We start from the raw sequence: 20,121 nt of genomic DNA on the forward strand, positions 1-20,121 counted from the left end.
CACAGATATTAAAGATATTTATTTAACAGTCACGTGTACAGCGAAACACACAGTGAAATACGTCTTTTTGCGTTGCTGATAGTGTTCTGGAGAGCAGCCCGCAAGTGTCGCCACTCTAACGGCGCCAACAGAGCATGACCACAGCTCCTAACCCGTACGTCTTTGGAATGTGGGAGGAAACTGGAGCACCCGGAGGAAACCCACGCAGATACCGGGGAGAACGTACAAACTCTTCACAGGCAACAGTGAGAATTGAACCCGGGTCGCTGGCGCTATATTAGCGTCACGCTGACTGCTATGCTACTGCACCGCCCTTGAACGGACAAGAGGTCCGTCCAAGAGTCTGATAACAGCGGGATAGAAGCTGTCCTTGCGATTTATGGTACATGTTCTCTAGCATTTGGATCTTCTACCCGAGAGGCGAAGTGGGGCGAGAAAAAATAATGTTCGGGGTGGGTAGGGTCTCTGATTATGTTTCCTGCTTTCCGGAAGCAGCGGTCAGTGTAGACAGGGTCCACGGAGGGGAGGCTGGTTTCCGTGACGCGCTGGGCCGTGTCCGCAACTCTCTGCGGTTTCTTGCGGTCTCAGGCAGAGCAGTAGTCGTACCGAGCCGCGATGCATCCGGATAGGATGCTTCTGTGGTGCATCGATAAAAATCGGTGAGCGTCAACAGAGACGTGCCAAATTTATGCAGGCATCATAACTGAAGACCCCAACCACCCGGGTCATTCTCTCTTCTCTCCTCTCCCATCAGGCAGAAGATACAGGAGCCTGAGAACACATACCACCAGGCTCAAGGACAGCTTCTATCCTACTGTGATAAGACTATTGAATGGTTGGTTACATTATACGATTAGATGGACTCTAACCTCACAATCAACCTTGCTGTCACTTTGCACATTCTTGTCTGCCTGCACTACACTTTCTCTGTATCTGTGACACTTTATTCTGCATTCTGTTATTTTTTTTAACCCTGTACTACCTCAGTGCACTGTGCAATGAATTGACCTGTACGAACGGTTTACAATTCCAGCTTTTCACTGTACCTCGGTACAACTGACAAAAATAAACCAATACCAATACTAACTCAATGTAACTGCACTGTGTGATGAATTGACCTGTACGATCGGTGTGCAAGACGAGATTTTCACTGCACCTCGGCACAAGTGACAATAATAAACTAATACCAATACTAATACTTGGACAGGAAAGGTGTGGAGGGATAAGGGCTTACAGTGGCAAATTGGCATGACGGTATGTGTGCATGGAAAAAGGTGGGCCGAAAGGTTGCCGTGATCTCATGAACCATCTCCTCTCGTTGAGCCTGAATTCAGCAGCCAAACCACATCAAGGTGGGACACTGCGCCCTCTGTAGCCTTATTGCGGGAACAGCAGGTTCCGGATCCGAACTCACAATCCGACAAATTGAGCCGCATTCAGCGACTCAAGCACGTCAAACCAGATCGGCTCCCAACAATGAGCTCTGTTGAAGCCGGAATGTCGCAGTCTCCCTCCCGGCCTTCTCACTCAGGGCGCGTAAAGGGAGACCCTTCCTTGACTTTATGGTGGTTGAACCGTGAGGAAACCACGCTTCGAATAACCTAGTGTAGCCATGATCACAAAGGTGGCTGCAAGAGTAGGTCAGAGGTTGGTCATGGTACAGCGAGTACCTCACCCACTAACTCCCCAAAACTTGACCATCAGCTCCAAGGCTCATGTCAGGAGGGCGATAGAGCACTCCCCACTTGACAGCTTCAACGACAGTCAGGAAGCTCTTTCTTTTTCAATCTTTTTATTAATTTTCAAATCAGTATATATATATATATATATATATATATATATAAAATATTATACATTATATATTATATTATATTATATATATATATTATATATATTAATATATATATATTATATATATATTAATATATATTATATATTATACAATATATATATATAAAAAAAGTAATTATACATACGGTGCAAAGATATTAGGATAGCAATCAAAACATTTAAAATATATAATCACAAGGAGTAAAAAAAAAGTAATCTAGACCTCCCGCTCTCTTATTGAGTGAACAAATACCAAAGGAAAGATTGAAAAGAAATGAAATTTAATTCTATGAAAGAAGAACCCCCAAATCAAAACAAAAGTAGAGAGAGTTAATGCGAGTAGGCTCTTTCCACCTAGATTAGGAGAAATAAGTACGAGAGGGCATGGCTTTAGGGTGAAAGGGAAAAGGTTTAGGGGGAACATTAGAGGGAACTTCTTCACTCAGAGAGTGGTGGGAGTGTGGAACCGGCTGCCATCTGATGTGGTAAATACGGGATCGCTCTTAACTTTTAAGAGTAAATTGGATGGATACATGGACGAGAGAGGTCTGGAGGGGTACGGGCTGGGGGCAGGTAGATGGGACTAGCAGAATAATATTTCGGCACAGACTAGAAGGGCCAAATGCCATGTTTTCTCTGCTGTAGTTTTCTATGGTTCTATGGTTCTATGGATAATAAACCAAATAAACAAACAAAAACATCAAAAAAACGACGGATATTTCTTCAATTAAAAAATATGTCGTCAACTCCGCTCCTCTGCATTCAAAAGTTATTGAGAGAGATCTGAAAAAGGTCAGCTTATATCAAATGGAAATATTGAATAAATGGTCTCCAAACTTCCTCAAATTTAAGCGAAGGATCAACAGTACCACTCCTTTTTTTTAAGTTTAAACATGCTATAGTTTGAGAAAACCACTGAAAAGTGGTGGGGGTTATTGGATCCTTCCATTTGAACAAAATGGATCGCGTGGCCATTAATGTGACCAAAGCGATCATACGACGAACAAAAGCAGATAAATGACGAGATTTCATCATTGATAACCCAAAAATTGCAGTAATAGGGTGAGGTTGTAAATCAATATTCAATACAGATGAAATAATGTTAAAAATGTCTTTACAATATTTTTCCCAAAGGGGACAGGACAAAAACATACGTGAAGAGGCTCGACACAATCCCATGGTGTGGGTAACAAAAGCAAGAGGTTCCCTGGAGAGGACGGGGTTTTAAAAGGGATCTGAGGGATTTAATGATTAACTCAAAGAGAGGTTTATATCTGGAACTCACTGTCAGGCGAGACGGCGGAATCAGATACACTCACTATTTCAGGAGGCATTTACACACACAGGCACGGTACGGAAAGCTCTCTTCACTCCATTCCCATTGGGTGAAAGATACAAAAACAGCAGTTTTTTTTATCGATGCGCCGTAGAAACCATCCTATCTGGATGCATCACGGCTTGGCACGGCAACTGCTCTGCCCGGGACCGCAGAAAACTGCAGAGAGTTGTGGACACAGCTCAGCGCGTCACGGAAACCAGCCTCCCCTCCTTGCACTCCGTCTACACTTTTTGCTGCCCCGGTAAAGCAGCGGGCATAATCAAAGACCCCACCCACCCCGGACATTCTCTCTTCTTCCCCCTCCCATCAGGCTGTACATACAAAAACGTAAAAGCACGTACAACCAGGCTCAAGAACAGTTTCTATCCCACTGTTAAAAGACTATTGAACGGTTCCCGAGCACGCGAAGTTGGAATCTGACCCCACAATCTACCTCGTTATGACCTTGCATTTTATTGTCTGTCTGCACTGCACTTTCCCAGTAGCTGTGACACTTTACTCTGCCTTCTGTTGTTGTTTTCCCTTGTACTACCTCAATGCACTGTGTAATGAATTGATCTTTATGACCGATATGCAAGACAAGTTTTTCACTGCACCTCGGTATAAGTGAGAGCAGTAAACCGATTTACCAATCTTATGTTGGCAAATGAGATTGTCACGGATGGACAAAAGAGTTATCATGGACGCGTTAGGCGGAAGGCCCATTCCTGTGATGTACAACCTGATGATCCTATCATCAGTGTGGGGTTGGTGTCAATGGGTGCTTGATGGTTAGCACGGTGGGCCGAAGGGCCTGATTTCATGCCGTTTAGTTCCATTCAAGAAGCTCCACCCACCCAGGCAAAAGCATCCCACTTGACTGACTTCCCATCCACCCGGCTCCCCATCCTAAGCATTGCTTCCTGCCATCGACATGCCTAATACGTCATGCGCAACATCGACGTCGGCCGACAGCGCACTACGCCAGATGGACAGGGGAGGCAGGGAAAGGGGAACATCGCCACCTGCAGGTCCCGCAAAGCTTCGCACACTGTGCGTGCCTTGGAAATCCATCACTATTCCTCCGTCCTTGCTGGGTCCAAGTGATAGAATTTCCTCTCGCTCCCCCCCCCCACCCCATTCCCCCTACACCAACAAGACTATGGGGGAACTCGCAAGGCCACGGGCGTTCAAGTAGACGGCTCACCCCCACATTCTGAACGGCAGTCATGGAAGATCATTAAACGCTTGCCAATGTGGGAAGAAGCCTGCATTCTTCTCAATAACACCGGGGACAAAGGTCCATGGAGTTCAACGCGCTTCCTCTTCACCTAGGCCCCCACACACTCATTCCGGTTAATTTACTTGACTTTTCTCGGCGTTGGGCACCGGGCGCCCTCCGCCAAATGCGCCCAGTTCAGGTTGCGAACAGAACAAGGTTAGCTGTCACTTCAACGTCCCGCCTCTCCCCTCTTCTCCTCCACAGGCTCCGCTGAAGCTTCGGGAGCAGAATCCGGACTTGCGGGATGACGTCCCGGAAAGTCAACCATTTGGCTGTGATCCTCCTGATCCAGCTCCATCTCCCAGCTGCGCTCCGTCCTTCACGCCCAGCTGGAGCTCTTGATGGCCAGTCATTTTAATTCCCCTCCCCAATCCCACGCCGACGCGTCTGTCTCTCGGCCTCCTCCGTTGCCAGAGTGAGGCCGAACGCAAACTATGGGAACAGCCGCCCCGTATTCCCTCTTGACGGTCTACAACCCGACGGCATGAACGTTCTCCCCCTTCTGTCCCTTTAATCTTCCTCCTGATCTGCGCAGTTATTCCTGCACCAAAGTCCACCACCCATCACCCCCATCCTCCCCCCCACTCCGTCCGCCCATCACCTGCACACTGCTCCAACTGGCTCCCCTCTTCCCCCACACCACCCCCCGACTGTTCCCATCTTTCCCCCCCCCCCACCACCTCCCTCGGTTCCGTGCTCCACCTTCCTCCTTATTAGATTCCGTCATCTGCAGCGCTCCACCTATCACCTCCCAGCCTCCGTCGCTACTCGGATCGTTACCTCCTCCAGCTGCCTATCACCCCTCCTCGCCCGGATTCACATCGCTTGCCAGCTCTTGCCCCGCCACCTCCCCCACCCCCCACCCCCAGCTCGATACACTTGGAATCACGGAGTCAAGGAGCACGGAAGCAGGCCATTCGGCCTAAGGTCCAAGCTGATCGCGGTGCCCATCCAAGCAAGTCCCACTTGCACACATTTGTCCCAAATCCCTCTAAACCTTTCCCATCTGTGCACCTGTCCAGGTGTATTTTAAGTGTTGTTAATGTACCTTCCTCAACCACTCACTATCTTCCCTCTATCTTTCAATCCAGATGAAGGGCCTCCACCCGAAACGGCGAATGACCCATTTCGTCCCCCACACCGGCTGAGTTCCTCCAGCAGATTGGTTTACGCTGCATCTACAATGTGTCCCTTTAACGACGTTTCATAATTTAATCCCCATCTCTTCCCTGCCCTCCTTCACGGTCTTGTCGGTCTGACGGAGGAGGAGACGGAGCTCACTGCATCGAAATCTGCTGGTGGAGAAACGCTGGGTGACGCTGTGGGCTGTGAGGAGGACGCGGAGTGGTTTCGGGGAGGTGAAGGCAGCCGGATTGAAGGGGACAGGACAGAGGAGGTGGAACCAGTTGTCCAGTTTCAAGAGGACGTGGACACGCATCCACAGGTTTGCAGGTGGCACCACCGTAGTGGGCGAATTTCAAATAACGAAGAGTACAGGAAGGCGTCAGACCTCCTGGTGGTGCGCAGACCTCCTAGTGGCGTGGTGTCGTGACAGCAACTTTTCCCTCAACGCCATCAAGAGAAAAGAGCTGGTCATTGATTTCAGTTAGGGGGACGGCGCACATTCTCCTATCTACATCCACGGTCAAGCGGGTTGAGACCTTAAAGTTCACATGTGTGAACATCTGTCCCGGCCCAACCACGTGAACGCCACGGCCTACAAATCTCACCAGCACCTCCACTTCCTCAGGAGGCTGAAGAAACTCGGCATGTCCCCTTTGACCCTGGCCAATTTTTAACGATGCACCATAGAACGCATCCTATCCGGATGCATCACAGCTTGGTACGGCAACTGCTCTGCCTGGGAACGCAAGAAACGTCAGAGAGTTTTGGACACAGCCCAGCACATCACGGATACCAGCCTCCCCTCCGTGGACTCCGTCTACACTTCTCTACCTCGGCTTAGCAGAGCACATAATCAAAGACCCCAGTAACTCGGACATTCTCTCTTCTCCCCTCTCCCGTCGGGCAGAAGATACAAAAGCCTGAAAGCACGTCCCACCAGGCTCAAGAACATCTTCTATCCCATTGTTGTAAGACCATTGAACGGTCCCCTACTACGATAAGGTGGACTCTTGACTTCATAATCTACCTCGTTATGACCTTGCACATTATTGTCTGCCCGCACTGCACTTCTTCTGTAACTGTAACACTGGAGTCTGCATTTTGTTATTGCTTTTCCGTTGTACTACCTAAAAGCACTGTGTAATGAAATTATGCATATGGATGGCATGCAAAACAGAAGTTTTTCATTGTGCCTCGGTACGTATGACAACCATGGACTGGTTTAACAAAATGAAGAGATTGATTTGGCAAGTAGGGAGAGATTGGATGGAGTTGGTGGTTGGATGGTAAGTCGCTGGTAATTTAACACGGTAAAGAAGGTAAGGCAAACAGTTAGCAAAAAAAAGGCGCGGTGCCATTTATTTCAAAGGGATTGCCGTAAAATATATTTTTACTGGGTCCCAGTGACATCCCATAGTGCGCAGACTGTTCTCGCTCTCATGCATCCGACAGAAGAGCACAGGACGAGATCCCGGACGGGTGATTCCTCGCCTGACAAGAGGTTAAGTAGATTCCGGTCTCACTCTCACAGAGTGAGAGGTGAGCCGGTAGATGTGTGCTGAATTCTTTCGGGGACAGACACAGGGCTGAGCATTTCCCTTGGCCGGGGTGTCAGGAATCGAGGGTCGCCTTCTCTAAACGATGGCCCTGCCATTCAGGACTGAAAAGGGGAGAAATCTCTTCACCCAAAGAGGGGTGAGTGTTTTCCATTCCCACCCACGCGGGGCTGCAGAAGCCCCCGTTTACCGCGGTGGCTTCTGTTTCTCGGGGCTGACGGCGTCCGTGCAGGGAAACGGCGCTGCGGTGAAAGAACAATCAGGTATCTGGAGATCCACTCCGGTTTCTACTCCTGGTGGCCACTGCGCAGAGGGACTGTTTGTCAGGAAGTGGGGGAGGGGGTGGCCGGGAGGGTGGGATTGAGGAGGAACTTCGTTTGCGGTGAGCTGGGGACCGGCGGGGGGGGGGGGGGAGGGGGGGAAGCGGAGTGTGCAGAGGGTGCAGGGTGGGAGGGAGATCCTGCGCTGCTAGAGGAACAGCTTGTTGAAGCAGGCGTTGCAATAAGGCTTGTCGTTATTTTCCTTGAAGACCCCCTTGCAGAGCTGCTTGAGGCAGAAGGCGCAAACGAAGTGCTCCGGGTGGAACTTCCTGCCCATGGCGGCGATGCAGCGGCCGGCGATGGGCTTCTGGCAGGCGCTGCACAGCGTGCCTTGGCGTTGGTGGTAGTGAAGCTCGCAGTAGGGCATCCCTTCCACCTCGAAGAAACTGGAGCTGGTGAAGGGAGTCAGGCAGTCCTGTGGCGGGGGGGGGGGCGTAAAGAGGGAGCAACGTCACCGGCGCCTGTGGGTCTCTTGCACACACACACACACACACACCTCAGAACACTATGCAAATGATGCATTACACTGTGTGTTTCGACGTACATCCGACTAGTAAAGATATCTTATCTTATCTTACACACTCTCTCTCTCTCTCTCTCTCTCTCTCTCTCACACACACACACACACACACACACACACACACACACACACACACACACACACACACACACACACAAATTCCGCCGCCAGGGGACGTCTCGGCTGGCCAATAGTCCCAGCGGGGCGTTGGCGATCAGCCGGAGGGGAGCGCCTCAGAAGGGAACCAGAAGGCCTTTCGGCCCGTAGAGATGGTTCCGTTGCAGGTCAGCCCGTCGGATGTTTCAGCCAGGGAGGCGGCAATGGTCAGTTAGCCCTGTGAGGGTGTCACATCGAGTCACAGAGCTTGCCAGCGCGGAAACCGGCCCTTCAGCCCTACTTGTCCATGCTGACCGACTTTCCGACCTGACCTCCTCCCATTTCCCCACGTTTGGACCACATCCCTCACGCCTGTTCCTAAGTACCTGTGGAAAGGTATTTTGAACGCTGTATTTGTACCCGCCTCTCCACTTCCTCTGGCAGCTCGTTCCACACACGCACCGGCCGCTGTGTGGAAAAAACTGACCCTCAGGTCCCCTTCAAATCTTTCCCCTCCCACTTTAAAACTATTCCCTGTGGTTTTGGACTCCCCTACCCTGGGGGTAAAAAGCGTGTGGCCGTCCACCTCGTCTATGCCCCTCGTGATTTTGTAAACCTCTATCAGGTCACTCCCCCCCACACACACAGCCTGCTGTGCTCCAGGGAAACACAGACCCAACGTGAGAAACAAAGGACAGCAGGTACAACATGGGACACCGAACATTACAGCACAGTTACAGGCACTTCGGCCTACAATGTTGTGCCGACGTTTTATCCTACTCTAACATTTATCTGACCCTTACCTCCCACATAGCGCCCCAATGCTCTCCATTAATCTGTCTATATAAGAGTCTCTTACATGTCCCTAATGTATCTTCCCCCACCACCTCGGCAGGCAATGCGTTCCACGCACCCACTACTCACTATATAAATATCTTACCCCTGATATTGCCCCATATATTCGTCTAATCACCTTAAAATTATGCACAGTCCTGTTAACCATTGTCGCCCTGGGAAAAAGCCTCTGAATGTTCTGTACCTCTTGTACAGCTCAATCAAGTCACCTCTCATCCTCCTCCTCTCCAAAGAGCAAACCCCCCAGCTCACTCAACCTATCCTCATAAGACACTCTCCAATCCAGGTAGCCTCCTGGTAAATCTCCTCTGCACCCTCTCTAAAGCTTCCACATCCGTCCTATAATGATGCGATCAGAACTGAACAGAATACTCTAAAATGCTAGATTCTGGATGAAAAACACGATAACGCCGGAGGAACTCAGCAGGCCAGGCAGCATCCGTGGACAAAAGCAGGCGGTCAAAATTCCAGGTCAGCAACCCTTCTTCAGGACTGTAGGTAGGAAAAGGAGACAAATGTATAGGAGGGAAAAGCAGAGCAGCGGTACGTGAACAAAAGAGGGGAGGCGGGGTAGGAACAAGGTGGTGATAGGTAGATGTAGTTAAGAGATAGTGATAGGTGGGGGGAGGAGGGGCGAGCACATCTACCAGGGAATGGGTCAAAGGTAATGAATGAAAGAGGGTAGAGAAAAGATGCCGGGAAGGGAAGAAGGGAAGAAGCATTGTTGGTGTGGGTTTGTGGGGAAAGGGGGTGGGGATTACATTAAGTTGGAGACTTCAATGTAGATGTTGTCAGGCTGCAAGATTCCAAGACGGAAAATGAGGCGCTGTTCCTCCAGTTTGCGCTTGGAAGTCTCCTGGCAGTGGAGGAGGCCGAGCACTGACATATCAGTGGTACTGTGGGAGAGGGAGTTGAAGTGACCGGCAACGGGGAGATGCAGGTCGCGGTGAAGGACGGAGCGCAGGTGTTCTGCGAAACGGTCACCTGGTATGCGCTTGGTCTCACTGATGTAGAAGAGGCCACACTTGGAGCACCGGATGCAGTCCATGAAGTTAAGGGAGGAGCAGTGGTTGGGGGAGTTGAAGATGAAAAACATGATAACGGCGGAGGAACTCAGCAGGCCAGGCAGCAGCCGTGGAGAAAAGCAGGCTGTCGTCGTTTCGGGTCAGGGCCCTTCTTCAGGGCTGAGGATAGGAAAAGGGGAAGCCCGATGCATAGGAGGGAAAAGCAGAGCAGTGATAGGTGGACAAAAGAGGAGAGGTGAGGTGGGCACAAGGTGGTGATAGGTAGATGCAGGTAAGAGATAGTGATGGGCAGGTCTGGGGGAGGAGGGGAGAGCAGATCCACCAGGGGATGGGTCACAGGTAAGGAGTGAGAGGGGGAATAAGGTAGAAAAAAGAGTCTAGGAAAGGTAAGAAGAGAATAATCAAGGTGATGGGAGGGTGTTGTGGGGAAGGGGGGTGGGGATTACCGAAAGTGGGAGAATTCAATGTTCATGCCGCTAGGCTGCAATGTTCCAAGACGGAAATTGAGGCGCTGTTCCTCCAGTTTGCGCTTGGAATTCTCCTGGCAGTGGAGGAGGCCGAGGACTGACGTATCAGTGTGGGAGGGGGAGTTGAAGATGAAAACCACGGTGATTCTGGAGGAACTCAGCAGACCAGGCGGCATCCGTGCAGCTAGGGCTTTACTCTTTGGAGAGAAGGCGGATGAGGGAAGACATGATAGAGGTGCACAAAATATAAAGAAGAATAGATAGATTAGACAGCCAGCTCCTCTTTCCCAGGGCACCAATGCTAAATACAAGAGGGCATGGCTTTAAACTATCAGAGGGAGGTTTTCACCCAGAGAATAGTTGGGGCATGGGATGAGCTGCCAGGGCTGGTGGTGGAGGCAGGTACACTGGTCAAGTTCAAGAGATCGTTAGATAAGCATATGGAGGAATTTAGAATAGGGGGATATATAGAAGGAAGGGGTTAGATAGTCTTAAACGAGGATTAAAGGTCGGCACAACATGGTGGACCGAAGGGCCTGTATTGTGCTGTATTGTTTTATGGTTGGATGGTTTAAAAGCAGACCCAACCTGTCCAGCCTCTCCTTAAATCTCCAGTCTCGGGTAATTCCTCCTGAATCTTTTCCGCCCCCTCTCCAGTTTACCAAAACCCTTCCAATTGCAGGGCGACCAGAACTGTGCACCGTGAGGCCACTCCAGAAGTGGCCTCACCAACGTCTTATACAGCTGGTCACATGCGAGCCCGAGGCCAATCCGCCCATCCCGCTGGTTAACTGGGACCTAGCAGAGAGCATTCAGCCGTCTGAGCTTATTGGGTGGGGATTTGGGCGGACATTCAGCGCGTCCAGGGACTTGGATAGAAGAAACAGGAGAACGATGGGCGACCTGATGGAAGTGTTTAAAATTATGAGAGGAATTGATAAGTTGGACAGTAAGAGTCTTTTCCTCAGGGCTGGGGAGCCCAAAACCAGCGGGCAGAGGCTTAAGGTGAGAGGGGAAAGATTTAAAGGGGACCCGAGGGACAACTTTTTCACGCAGAGGGTGGTGAGTATATGGAACGAGCTGTCAGAGGAAGCGGTTGAAGCAGGTACAACAGTATAATTTAAGATGCACTTGGATAGGCACATGGAGGGGCAGGTTTGGAGAGATATCGGCAGAACTCAAGAGCTTGGGACGAGCTGAGTGGGACAGTGGTCGGCATTTATTGGATGGGCCGAAGGGCCTGTATCCGCGCTCAATTTCTCTGTGATGGGCATGTGAGGGGATGGACTGCAGAGAAATCAGGGGGGGATGGGACTAGTGAGATTCCTCTGATTTCCGGATCATCTGCCCCTCCCCGGCAGGTGAATCACTGCCAGTCGCACTGTCGCTCAGGAGAAAGCCCGCGGGGTGAGGGGCAATATTCAACCCCCGGAAGACCGTTGGGTGGCAACAACAGCGGCTGTGAGGCCCGTCGAGTGGGATATTCGGGTAACAGCAGTAGGCTTCACAAAAGCAGCTTAATAAAACTCTGGTTAGGTCGCATCTGGATTATTCAACTCTGGTCGCCCCGTTACAGGAAGGACGCGGAGGCTTTGTAGGGGGTGCAGAAGAGGTTCGCCAGGATGCTGCCTGGATTAGAGGGCATGAGCTATGAGGAGAGGTTGGACCAATTTAGGGTTGCTTTCTCTGGAGCGGCGGAGGCTGATAGAAATTTGTGAGATTATGAGAGGCGTAGACAAAGCAGACAGACGGTATCTATTCCCCCCACGGTCGAAACGTCTAATACTAGAGGACATACATTTAAGGTGAGGGTGGAGATGTGCGGGACAAGTATTTTTTTTAACAGAGAGCTGTGGGTTCCTGGAATGGGCTCCCAGGGGTGCTGATGGAGGTAGGTTCGATAGAGTTAACGTAGCTCGCAGGCACATAAGTGTGCAGAGATCGGTGGCATTATGGATATTGCGCAGGCGAAGGATTGGCTTAATTAGGTGTCGTTAGCTTAATTAGTTCGGCACAACACGGTGGGCCGAAGGGCCTGTTCCTGTGCTGTACTGTTGGATGTCCTTTGTTGCCTGTTACTTGGGCCATCGAATGTGTAGCACGGTAAACTGGGGCTCTCCCTCGGAAACTGGAGCGTGCTCTGCGGACACGTGGACCCATGAGGAGGGTTTCGAGAGAGTAGGGCAGGACAGTGGCTGACAGGCAACCCACTGAGCTTGTTCCCTGCAACTCTGTGGCGCCCTGTCGGCTTCTTGGGCGGATTTGCAAGTAAACCGGGCAGTTTCCAGGGCCTGGGGGTGCAGCATTCGACCCATCAGACTTGCAAAAGGGGAGCACATAGAACATAGAACACTAAAGCACAGTACAGGCCCTTCGGCCCACAATGTTGTACAGACATTTTATCCTGCTCTAAGATCAATCTAACCCTTCCTTCCCATATAGACCTCCATTTCTCTATCATTCATGTATCTATCAAAGACTCTCTTGAATGTCCCTAACGTATCTGCCCCCACAACCTCTGCCGGCAGTGTGTTCCACGCACCCATCTGCATAAAAAAATTACCGCTGACATCCCTCTTATACCTTCCTCCAATCACCTTACAATTATGTCCCCTAGGGTGAAGCCATTGTCGCCCTGGGAAGAAGTCTCTGACTGTCCATTCGAGCTATGCCTCTTATCATCATGTACACCTCTATCAATTCACCTTTCATCTTTCTTCTCTCCAAAGCCCGATCTCACTCAACCTATCCTCATAATACATGCTCTCCAATCCAGGCAGCGTCCTGTAAATCTCCTCTGCACCCTCTCTGGAGTTTGCACATCCTTCTATCATGAGGCGACCAGAACTGAACACAATACTCCAAGTGTGGTCTCACCAGAGTTCTATAGAGCTGCAACATCACCTCGCGGCTCTTGAACTCAATACCCCGACGAATGAAGGCCAACACCCCATACGCCTTCGTTACAACCCTATCGACCTGCGTGGCAACCTTCAGGGATCTACGGACGTGGACCCCAAGATCCCTATATTCCTCCACACTGCTAAACGTCCTGCCATTAACCTTGTGTTCTGCCTTCAAATTCGATCTCCCGAAGTGTATCACTTCACACTTATCCGGGTTGAGCACCATCTGCCACTTCTCAGCCCAGCTCTGCATCCTATCAATGTCCTGTTGTAATCTACAGCAACCGTCTACACTGTCCACAACACCACCAACCTTCGTATCATCAGCAAATTTACTAACCCACCCTTCCACATCCTCATCCAAGTCATTTATAAAAATCACAAAGAGCAGGGGGTCCCAGAACAGATCCCTGCGGAACACCACTGGTCACTGACCTCCAGGCAGAATACGCGTCATCTACCACCACCCTGTCTTCTATGGGCGACCCAATTCTGAATCCACACAGCGAAGTTTCACTGGATCACATGCTTCCTGATTTTCTGAATGAACCTTCCATGAGGAACCTTATCAAACGCCTTATTAAAATCCATGCACACCACATCCGCTGCTCTACCTTCATCAATGTGCTTTGTCACATCCTCAAAGAATTCAATCAGGCTCGTGAGGCACGAGTTGCCCCTCACAAAGCCATGCTGACTGTCCCTAATCAGCCTATGCTGATTAGTGACTCAGCCGAAAGAGTTGCTACATTGGATTCAGCCGAGCCCATCGGTGGTGTCACGGGGATAAAGAAATAAGGCAAGTCATTCTGCCTTTGTAATGTGGTACCGGGGGCCCGGGAAGAAATTTTAGACCCTCGAAATAAGACTTCAGTCAGACCGCACTTGGAGTATTGTGTGCAGTCCTGGTCATCCCGTTCAGGAAGGATGAGGGTTGGAGAGGGTGCAGAAGAGGTTCACCAGGATGCTGCCTGGATTGGCGGGTCTGATCCATCAACAGTGGTTGCACAAAGTTGAGCTGTTCTCCCTCGAGGGACGGCGGCAGAGAGGAGACGATTGACGTTTTATTATTTTTTAATTATGAGAGGCACAGATAGGTTTGACGGTCAGAATCTATTCCCCTGTCAAACACCAGAGGACGTGCTTTTCAGGTTAGAGAGGGGAAACTTAAAGGCGACGTGAGGGACAAGTGTTTTGACACAAAGTGCGTTGGGTGCCTGGAATGGGTTACAGGGGTCGCAGCGGAAGCATGCAGTTTGGTGGGGTTTAAGTGTAAATTGTCATCAAGGCCGGCACAGCATCGATGGGCCGAATAGCCTGTCCAGTGATGTAATGTTAAATTTTCTATGTTCTATGGCATGGGCACAAGGGAACAACGGCTATTCGTTAATTGATCAAGGGACATGCGAGCGAGGCTGAAGCCTGTGGCCCTGCACACTGCATTATGGGAGCCGAGGAAGGCCCATCGGCCAAAAGAGTCCCGGGGAGGACACTTGGGTCCTTGGCTCCTGTCACAGGGAAACAAGGAAGACTGATCTTCTACATGAGAGCGGAGCTTCAGTCACCCACTCCATTCAATGTGCGCTACCTTTACAGTCCCAGAGCAACCCAGCACGGATACAGGCCCTTCGGCCCAACCAGTCCATGCCGACCACGGTGCCCACACAGCTGGTCCCAGTTTCCTGCGTTCGGCCCATATCCCTCCAGGCGTCCATTTACCTATCCAAGTGCTTCTGATATGATCCTGTTGAACCTGTCTCACCCACTTCCTCTGGCAGCTCGTTCCATATATTCACCACCCTCTGCGTGAAGAGATTGACCCTCAGGTCCCTTTCCCCTCTCACCCTAAAGCTCTGCTCCCTAGTTTATGTTGAGAGTGGAAAAATTCAAAAGGAATTTGAGGGGCAATTCTTCTGAAACAAATGATGTTGTGAGCATTCAGTGTAAGTGGTTGAGTCAGGTTCAATAGGAACTTCTAAAAGACAATTGGGTACGTGCATGGATTGGAGAGGTTTGGGAAGGTTGTGGGCGAAACGATGGCAAATGAGACGAGCTTGGATGGGGTATCTTGGTTGGCATGGAGCAGCTGGGCCGAAAGGCCTGTGCCCGTGCGGTATACCACGCAGGCGCTGCGAGGCAGCTGCGCTACCCTCGGCCACAGCACCGGGGTCAGGAACAGCAAGGCTGCATCAACATGTGACGCGCTTCTGCAGAGCTGTCTTTGGTCAGCTGTCGGTGAGAAGGCAGATTTCACCTGTCACCAGGATGAGCTGAAACAATTACTGCTGCCGCCTTCAGCGGAAAAAAGCACAAACCGCCCAGATGCAGAAGGTGATCCGGCCTGGAAGTGGAGAGAGGAAGCGAACGTTGAGAGTTAACCACCATGAGGTGGCTCAGAGAGGGTTTCCTGGGTAGGGCGACCACAGCTCACTTCTGCAGAATTGTGTTCGCCACGGCGGCTGTACCTAAAGGCACCGCTGGGTCACAAATTCAGGTAACAATACAGCACGAAATCAGGCCCTTCGGCCCAACCAGTCCATGCCGACCACGGTGTCTGCCCAGCTAAATTTCCTACATTCGGCCCAAAGCCCTCCAAGCCCCGCCCCTCCGTGCACCGGTTCGAGTGCTTCTTAAATGGCATTGTAGTACCTGCTTCAACCACTTCCTCTGACAGCTCGTTCTATTTCCTCACCACCCCTTGCGTTAAAAAGTTACCCTTCAGGTCCCTTTAAAATCTTTCCCCTCTCACCTTAAGCCTCTGCCTCCCTAGTTTTGGACTCACTCACGCCGGGGAAAAGACTGTCACCGTCCACCTTATCGATGCCCCTTTAGATTTTATGAACCTCCAAAAGCTCGCCCCTCATTCTCCTACGCTCCAAGGAGTAAGACCACGCCTGGCCAACCTCTCCCTATATATCAGGACCTTCAGTCCTGGCAACATCCTCGTAAACCTTCTCTGTGCTCTTTCCAGTTTAATCTCCTCTTTCCTATAACTGGGCGGCCAAAACTGTACACGTGCTCCAAGTGTGGCCTCACCAACGACTTGTACAACTGATAGAACATAGAAATATAGAAAACCTACAACACAATTCAGGCCCTTCGGCCTACAAAGCCGTGCCGAACATATCCCTACCCTAGAAATTACTAGGCTTGCCTATAGCCCTCTATTTTTCTCAGTTCCATGTACCTATCCGAAAGTTTCTGAACAGACCCTATCGTATCCGCCTCCACCAGTGTTTCCGGCAGCCCATTCCACGCACTCACCACTCTCTGAGTAAAAACTTACCCCTGACATCTCCTCTGTACCTACTCCGCAGCACCTTAAACCTCTGTCCTCTTGTGGTCACCATTTCAGCCCTGAGGTAAAGCCTCTGACTGTGCACACAATCAATGCCTCTCATCATCTTATATCCCTCTGTCAGGTCCCCCCTCATCCTCCGTCTCTCCAAGGAGAAAAGGCCGAGTTCCCTCAACCTGCTTTCATAAAGCATGCTCCCCAATCCAGGCAGCATCCTTGTAAATCTCCTCTGCACCCTTTCTATGGCTTCCACACCCTTCCTGTAGTGAGGCGACCAGAACTGAGCACAGTACTCCAAGTGGGGTCTGATCAGGGACCTATATAGCTGCAACAATGCCTCACGGCTCCTAAATTCAATTCCCCGATTGATGAAGGACAATACACCATATGCCTTCTTAACCACAGAGTCCTGCGCAGCCGCTTTGAGCGTCTTATGGACTCGGACCCCAAGATCCCTCTGATTCTCCACACTGCTAAGAGTCCTACCATTAATACCATACTCTGCCATTGCATATGGGTGATTGATAATCGGCAGAGACTCGGTGGTCCGAAGGGACATGAATATCCTCGAATGGGGAGGTCCTTGGGAGGTCTGCCCAACGTTTTACTCAACTCTGATCACCGCCATCGACCACCAACGCTTGTCGCCGTTCTGCCGTGACAGATGTCGCTGGAAAACAAGGCTTCCCTGGTCCCCGCCATCACCATAGCAACTGCGAAATGTGTCCCCTTCCTCCACCCCATCCCTCTTACCACCCTACCCCGCCACCCCCCCCCCCCCCACCCGCCTCCCGGCCAGTGGAAGTGTGGAAACATTCAGAAGCTGAGGGGAAGACATACAGAGTTTCAGACCGACGCCCCCTTTTTGGAGCGGACACAAACTGACGAGCTGAAACGTGAGGTGTTTGGCTTCCGAAAGCAGCAGGGGATTGTGGGCCTTGTGCTAGAGCTGGAGGAAGATCAGCTGAATGGCCTTCTCTATTTTATGTTGACCGTGTACCTCTCTGCAGTTGGAACAGTACAGCACAGTACGGGTCCTTCGGCCCACGATGTTGCGCCGACCTATACAAACCTACTCCATGATCAATCTAACTCTTCCCTCCTACACATCCCATAACCGTCATTTTTCTGACATCCATATGCCTATCTTAGAATGTTTTTAATGTCCTTATTGTATCAGCATCTCCCACCACCCCCGGCGGTGCGTTCCAGGCACCCACCACTCTCTGTGGAAGAAACCAACCTCTGACACTCTATCTAGGCCCCTCATAATCATATTCTCCTCTATCAAGTCGCTTGTCAACCTCCGACTTTCCAATGAGAAAAGACCCAGCTCGCTTCACTTTTCCTCATGAGACATGTTTTCTGTTCCAGGCAGCATGCTAGTAAATCTCCTCTGCACCCTCCCCAAAGCTTCCACATCCTTGCTATAATGAGGCGAACCGAACTGTACACAATGCTGCATGTGTGGACCAACCAGAGTTCTATAGAGGTGTAACATTACCTCGCGGCTTTTGAACTCAATCCCCCGACTAGTGACGTCCAGCACACCATACGCCTTCTTAACCACCCTATAGACCTGCGTGGCAACCTTGAGGGATCTATTAAGGTGGACCCCAAAATCCCTCTGTTCCTCCACACAGCTAAGAATCCTACCATTAACCGTGTATTCTGCCTTCAAATTCGATCTCCCGAAGTGTATCGTTTCATACTTCTGCGGATTGAACTCCATCTGCCACTTTTCTACCCAGCTCTGCATCCTGTCAATATCCCATTGCAACTGAAGACAAGCTTCTACACTATCCACAACACATCCAACTTTCGTGTGATCAACAAACTTACTAACCCACTCCTCCTCTTCCTGATCCATCATTTATAAAAATCACATAGACCAGGGGTCCTCGAACAGATCCCTGTGGAACACCACTAGTAACGGTCCTCAAGGAGTAACCTTCCCCTCACAAAGCCACGCTGACTATCCCTAATAAGACTATGCTTCTCCAAATCTCGTAAATCCTGTCCCTAAGAATCCTGTTCAATAGTTTGCCCACCACTGACGTAAGACTCACGGGTCTGTAACTCCTAGGATTATCCCTATTACCTTTATTGAAAATGAGGCAAACATTTGCCATCCTCCAATCCTCTGGTACCACTCCTGTGGCCAGGGAGGAGGCAAAGATCATCGTCAACACCCCGGCAATCTCGTCCCTCGGTTCCCTTAGTAACCTGGGTATATCCCGTCCGGCCTCGGGGACTTATCTATCCTGATGTATCTGGGAAGCTCCAATGCCTCCTCTTTCTTAACCTCAATATGCGCCAGAACGTTAGCCTGTTCTGCGCTCACCTCACATTTCTGTAAATCTCTCCCCATGGTGAACACTGAAGCAAAATATTCATTAAGGACCTTCCCTACCTCCTCCGCTTCCAGACACATGTTCCCTTCTTTATCCCTGAGCAGCCCTACCGTCACTCTAGTCATACCCGTGTTCCTCACGTACATGTAGAATGCCTTGGGGTTTTCCTCAGTCCTACTCACCATCTTCTCGTGTCCCTTCTAGCTGTCCTAAGTTAATTCTTAAGCTCCTTCACCGCTACCTTATAATTCTCCAGAGCTCTGTCTGATGGTTTTGCTTCCTGAATCTTAAGTATGCTTCCTTCATGCTCTGAACTAAATATTCCACCTCTCGTGTCAACCATCTTCACCCTACCATCCTTTCCCTGTCTCAGTGGGACAAACCCATCCAGAACGTCATGCAAGTGGTCCCTGTACAACCTACACATTTCTGCATCGCTGAATTCTGCATTCCTGAGAACATCTGTTTGCAATTTACGCTCCCAAGTTCCTGCCCTAATACCAGCGTAATTAGCACTCAATTAAATTAAGAACTTTCCCATATCGTCTGCTCCTATCCCTGTCCATGGCTTTGGGAAAAGTCAGGGAGTTTTGGTCACTGTCTCCGAAATGCTCGCCCACCGATAGTTCTGTCACCTGACCAGGTTCTTTGCCTGGCCCCAGATCCATTGTGGCCTTTACTGATGCAGTTGCTGCCTAATCTGCCGAGTATTTTCTCCACTTCTCGGTATGAAGCTGTCGCCTCGAAATGAGATTTGTGAATGACGCATACGTTTGTGGAGTTGTGGATAACGAGGATGGTTGCCAAAGGATGCGCCTGGTTATGGATCAGTTACAGATATTTACGGAGATATGGCAGATGGAGCTTAATCCGGGCAAAGTGCAATGTATTGCACTTCGGGAGGGCAAATGTAAGGGGACAGTACACTGTTAATAACGGGACCTTTAACAGCGTTGATGTACAGAGAGATATTGGGGTCCAGGTCCATAGGTCCCTGAAAGTGGCCTGACAAATAGATAGGTAGTAAAGAAGGCGTACGGCATGCTTGCCTTCCTGGCAAGGGTAAGATTCATGTTGCAGCTGTATAAAACATTGGTTTGGATGCTCTTGTAGGAGTATTGTGTGTAATTTTGGTCGTCTCGTTACAGGAAAGATGTGGAGATCTTGCA

General features: G+C 50.3%; 1 protein-coding gene across 2 annotated transcripts in view; it reads right to left on the reverse strand.

Annotated features, from left to right (window-relative positions):
* Window positions 1-6,828: 6,828 nt before the first annotated feature.
* The window catches only part of LOC127566695 (leupaxin-like), a 42,895-nt gene continuing 29,602 nt past the window's right edge, over window positions 6,829-20,121 (reverse strand). The window contains exon 9 of one of the 2 annotated variants that reach the window (XM_052009260.1): window positions 6,829-7,846. In XM_052009260.1, the coding sequence (XP_051865220.1) occupies window positions 7,580-7,846 (267 nt within the window). In that variant the 3' untranslated portion in view covers window positions 6,829-7,579. The remainder of the gene's footprint in view (window positions 7,847-20,121) is intronic. The other variant, XM_052009261.1, reaches the window with a different exon arrangement.

The sequence above is a fragment of the Pristis pectinata genome, chromosome 44 (assembly GCF_009764475.1).
Source record: "Pristis pectinata isolate sPriPec2 chromosome 44, sPriPec2.1.pri, whole genome shotgun sequence".
NCBI lineage: Eukaryota > Metazoa > Chordata > Chondrichthyes > Rhinopristiformes > Pristidae > Pristis > Pristis pectinata.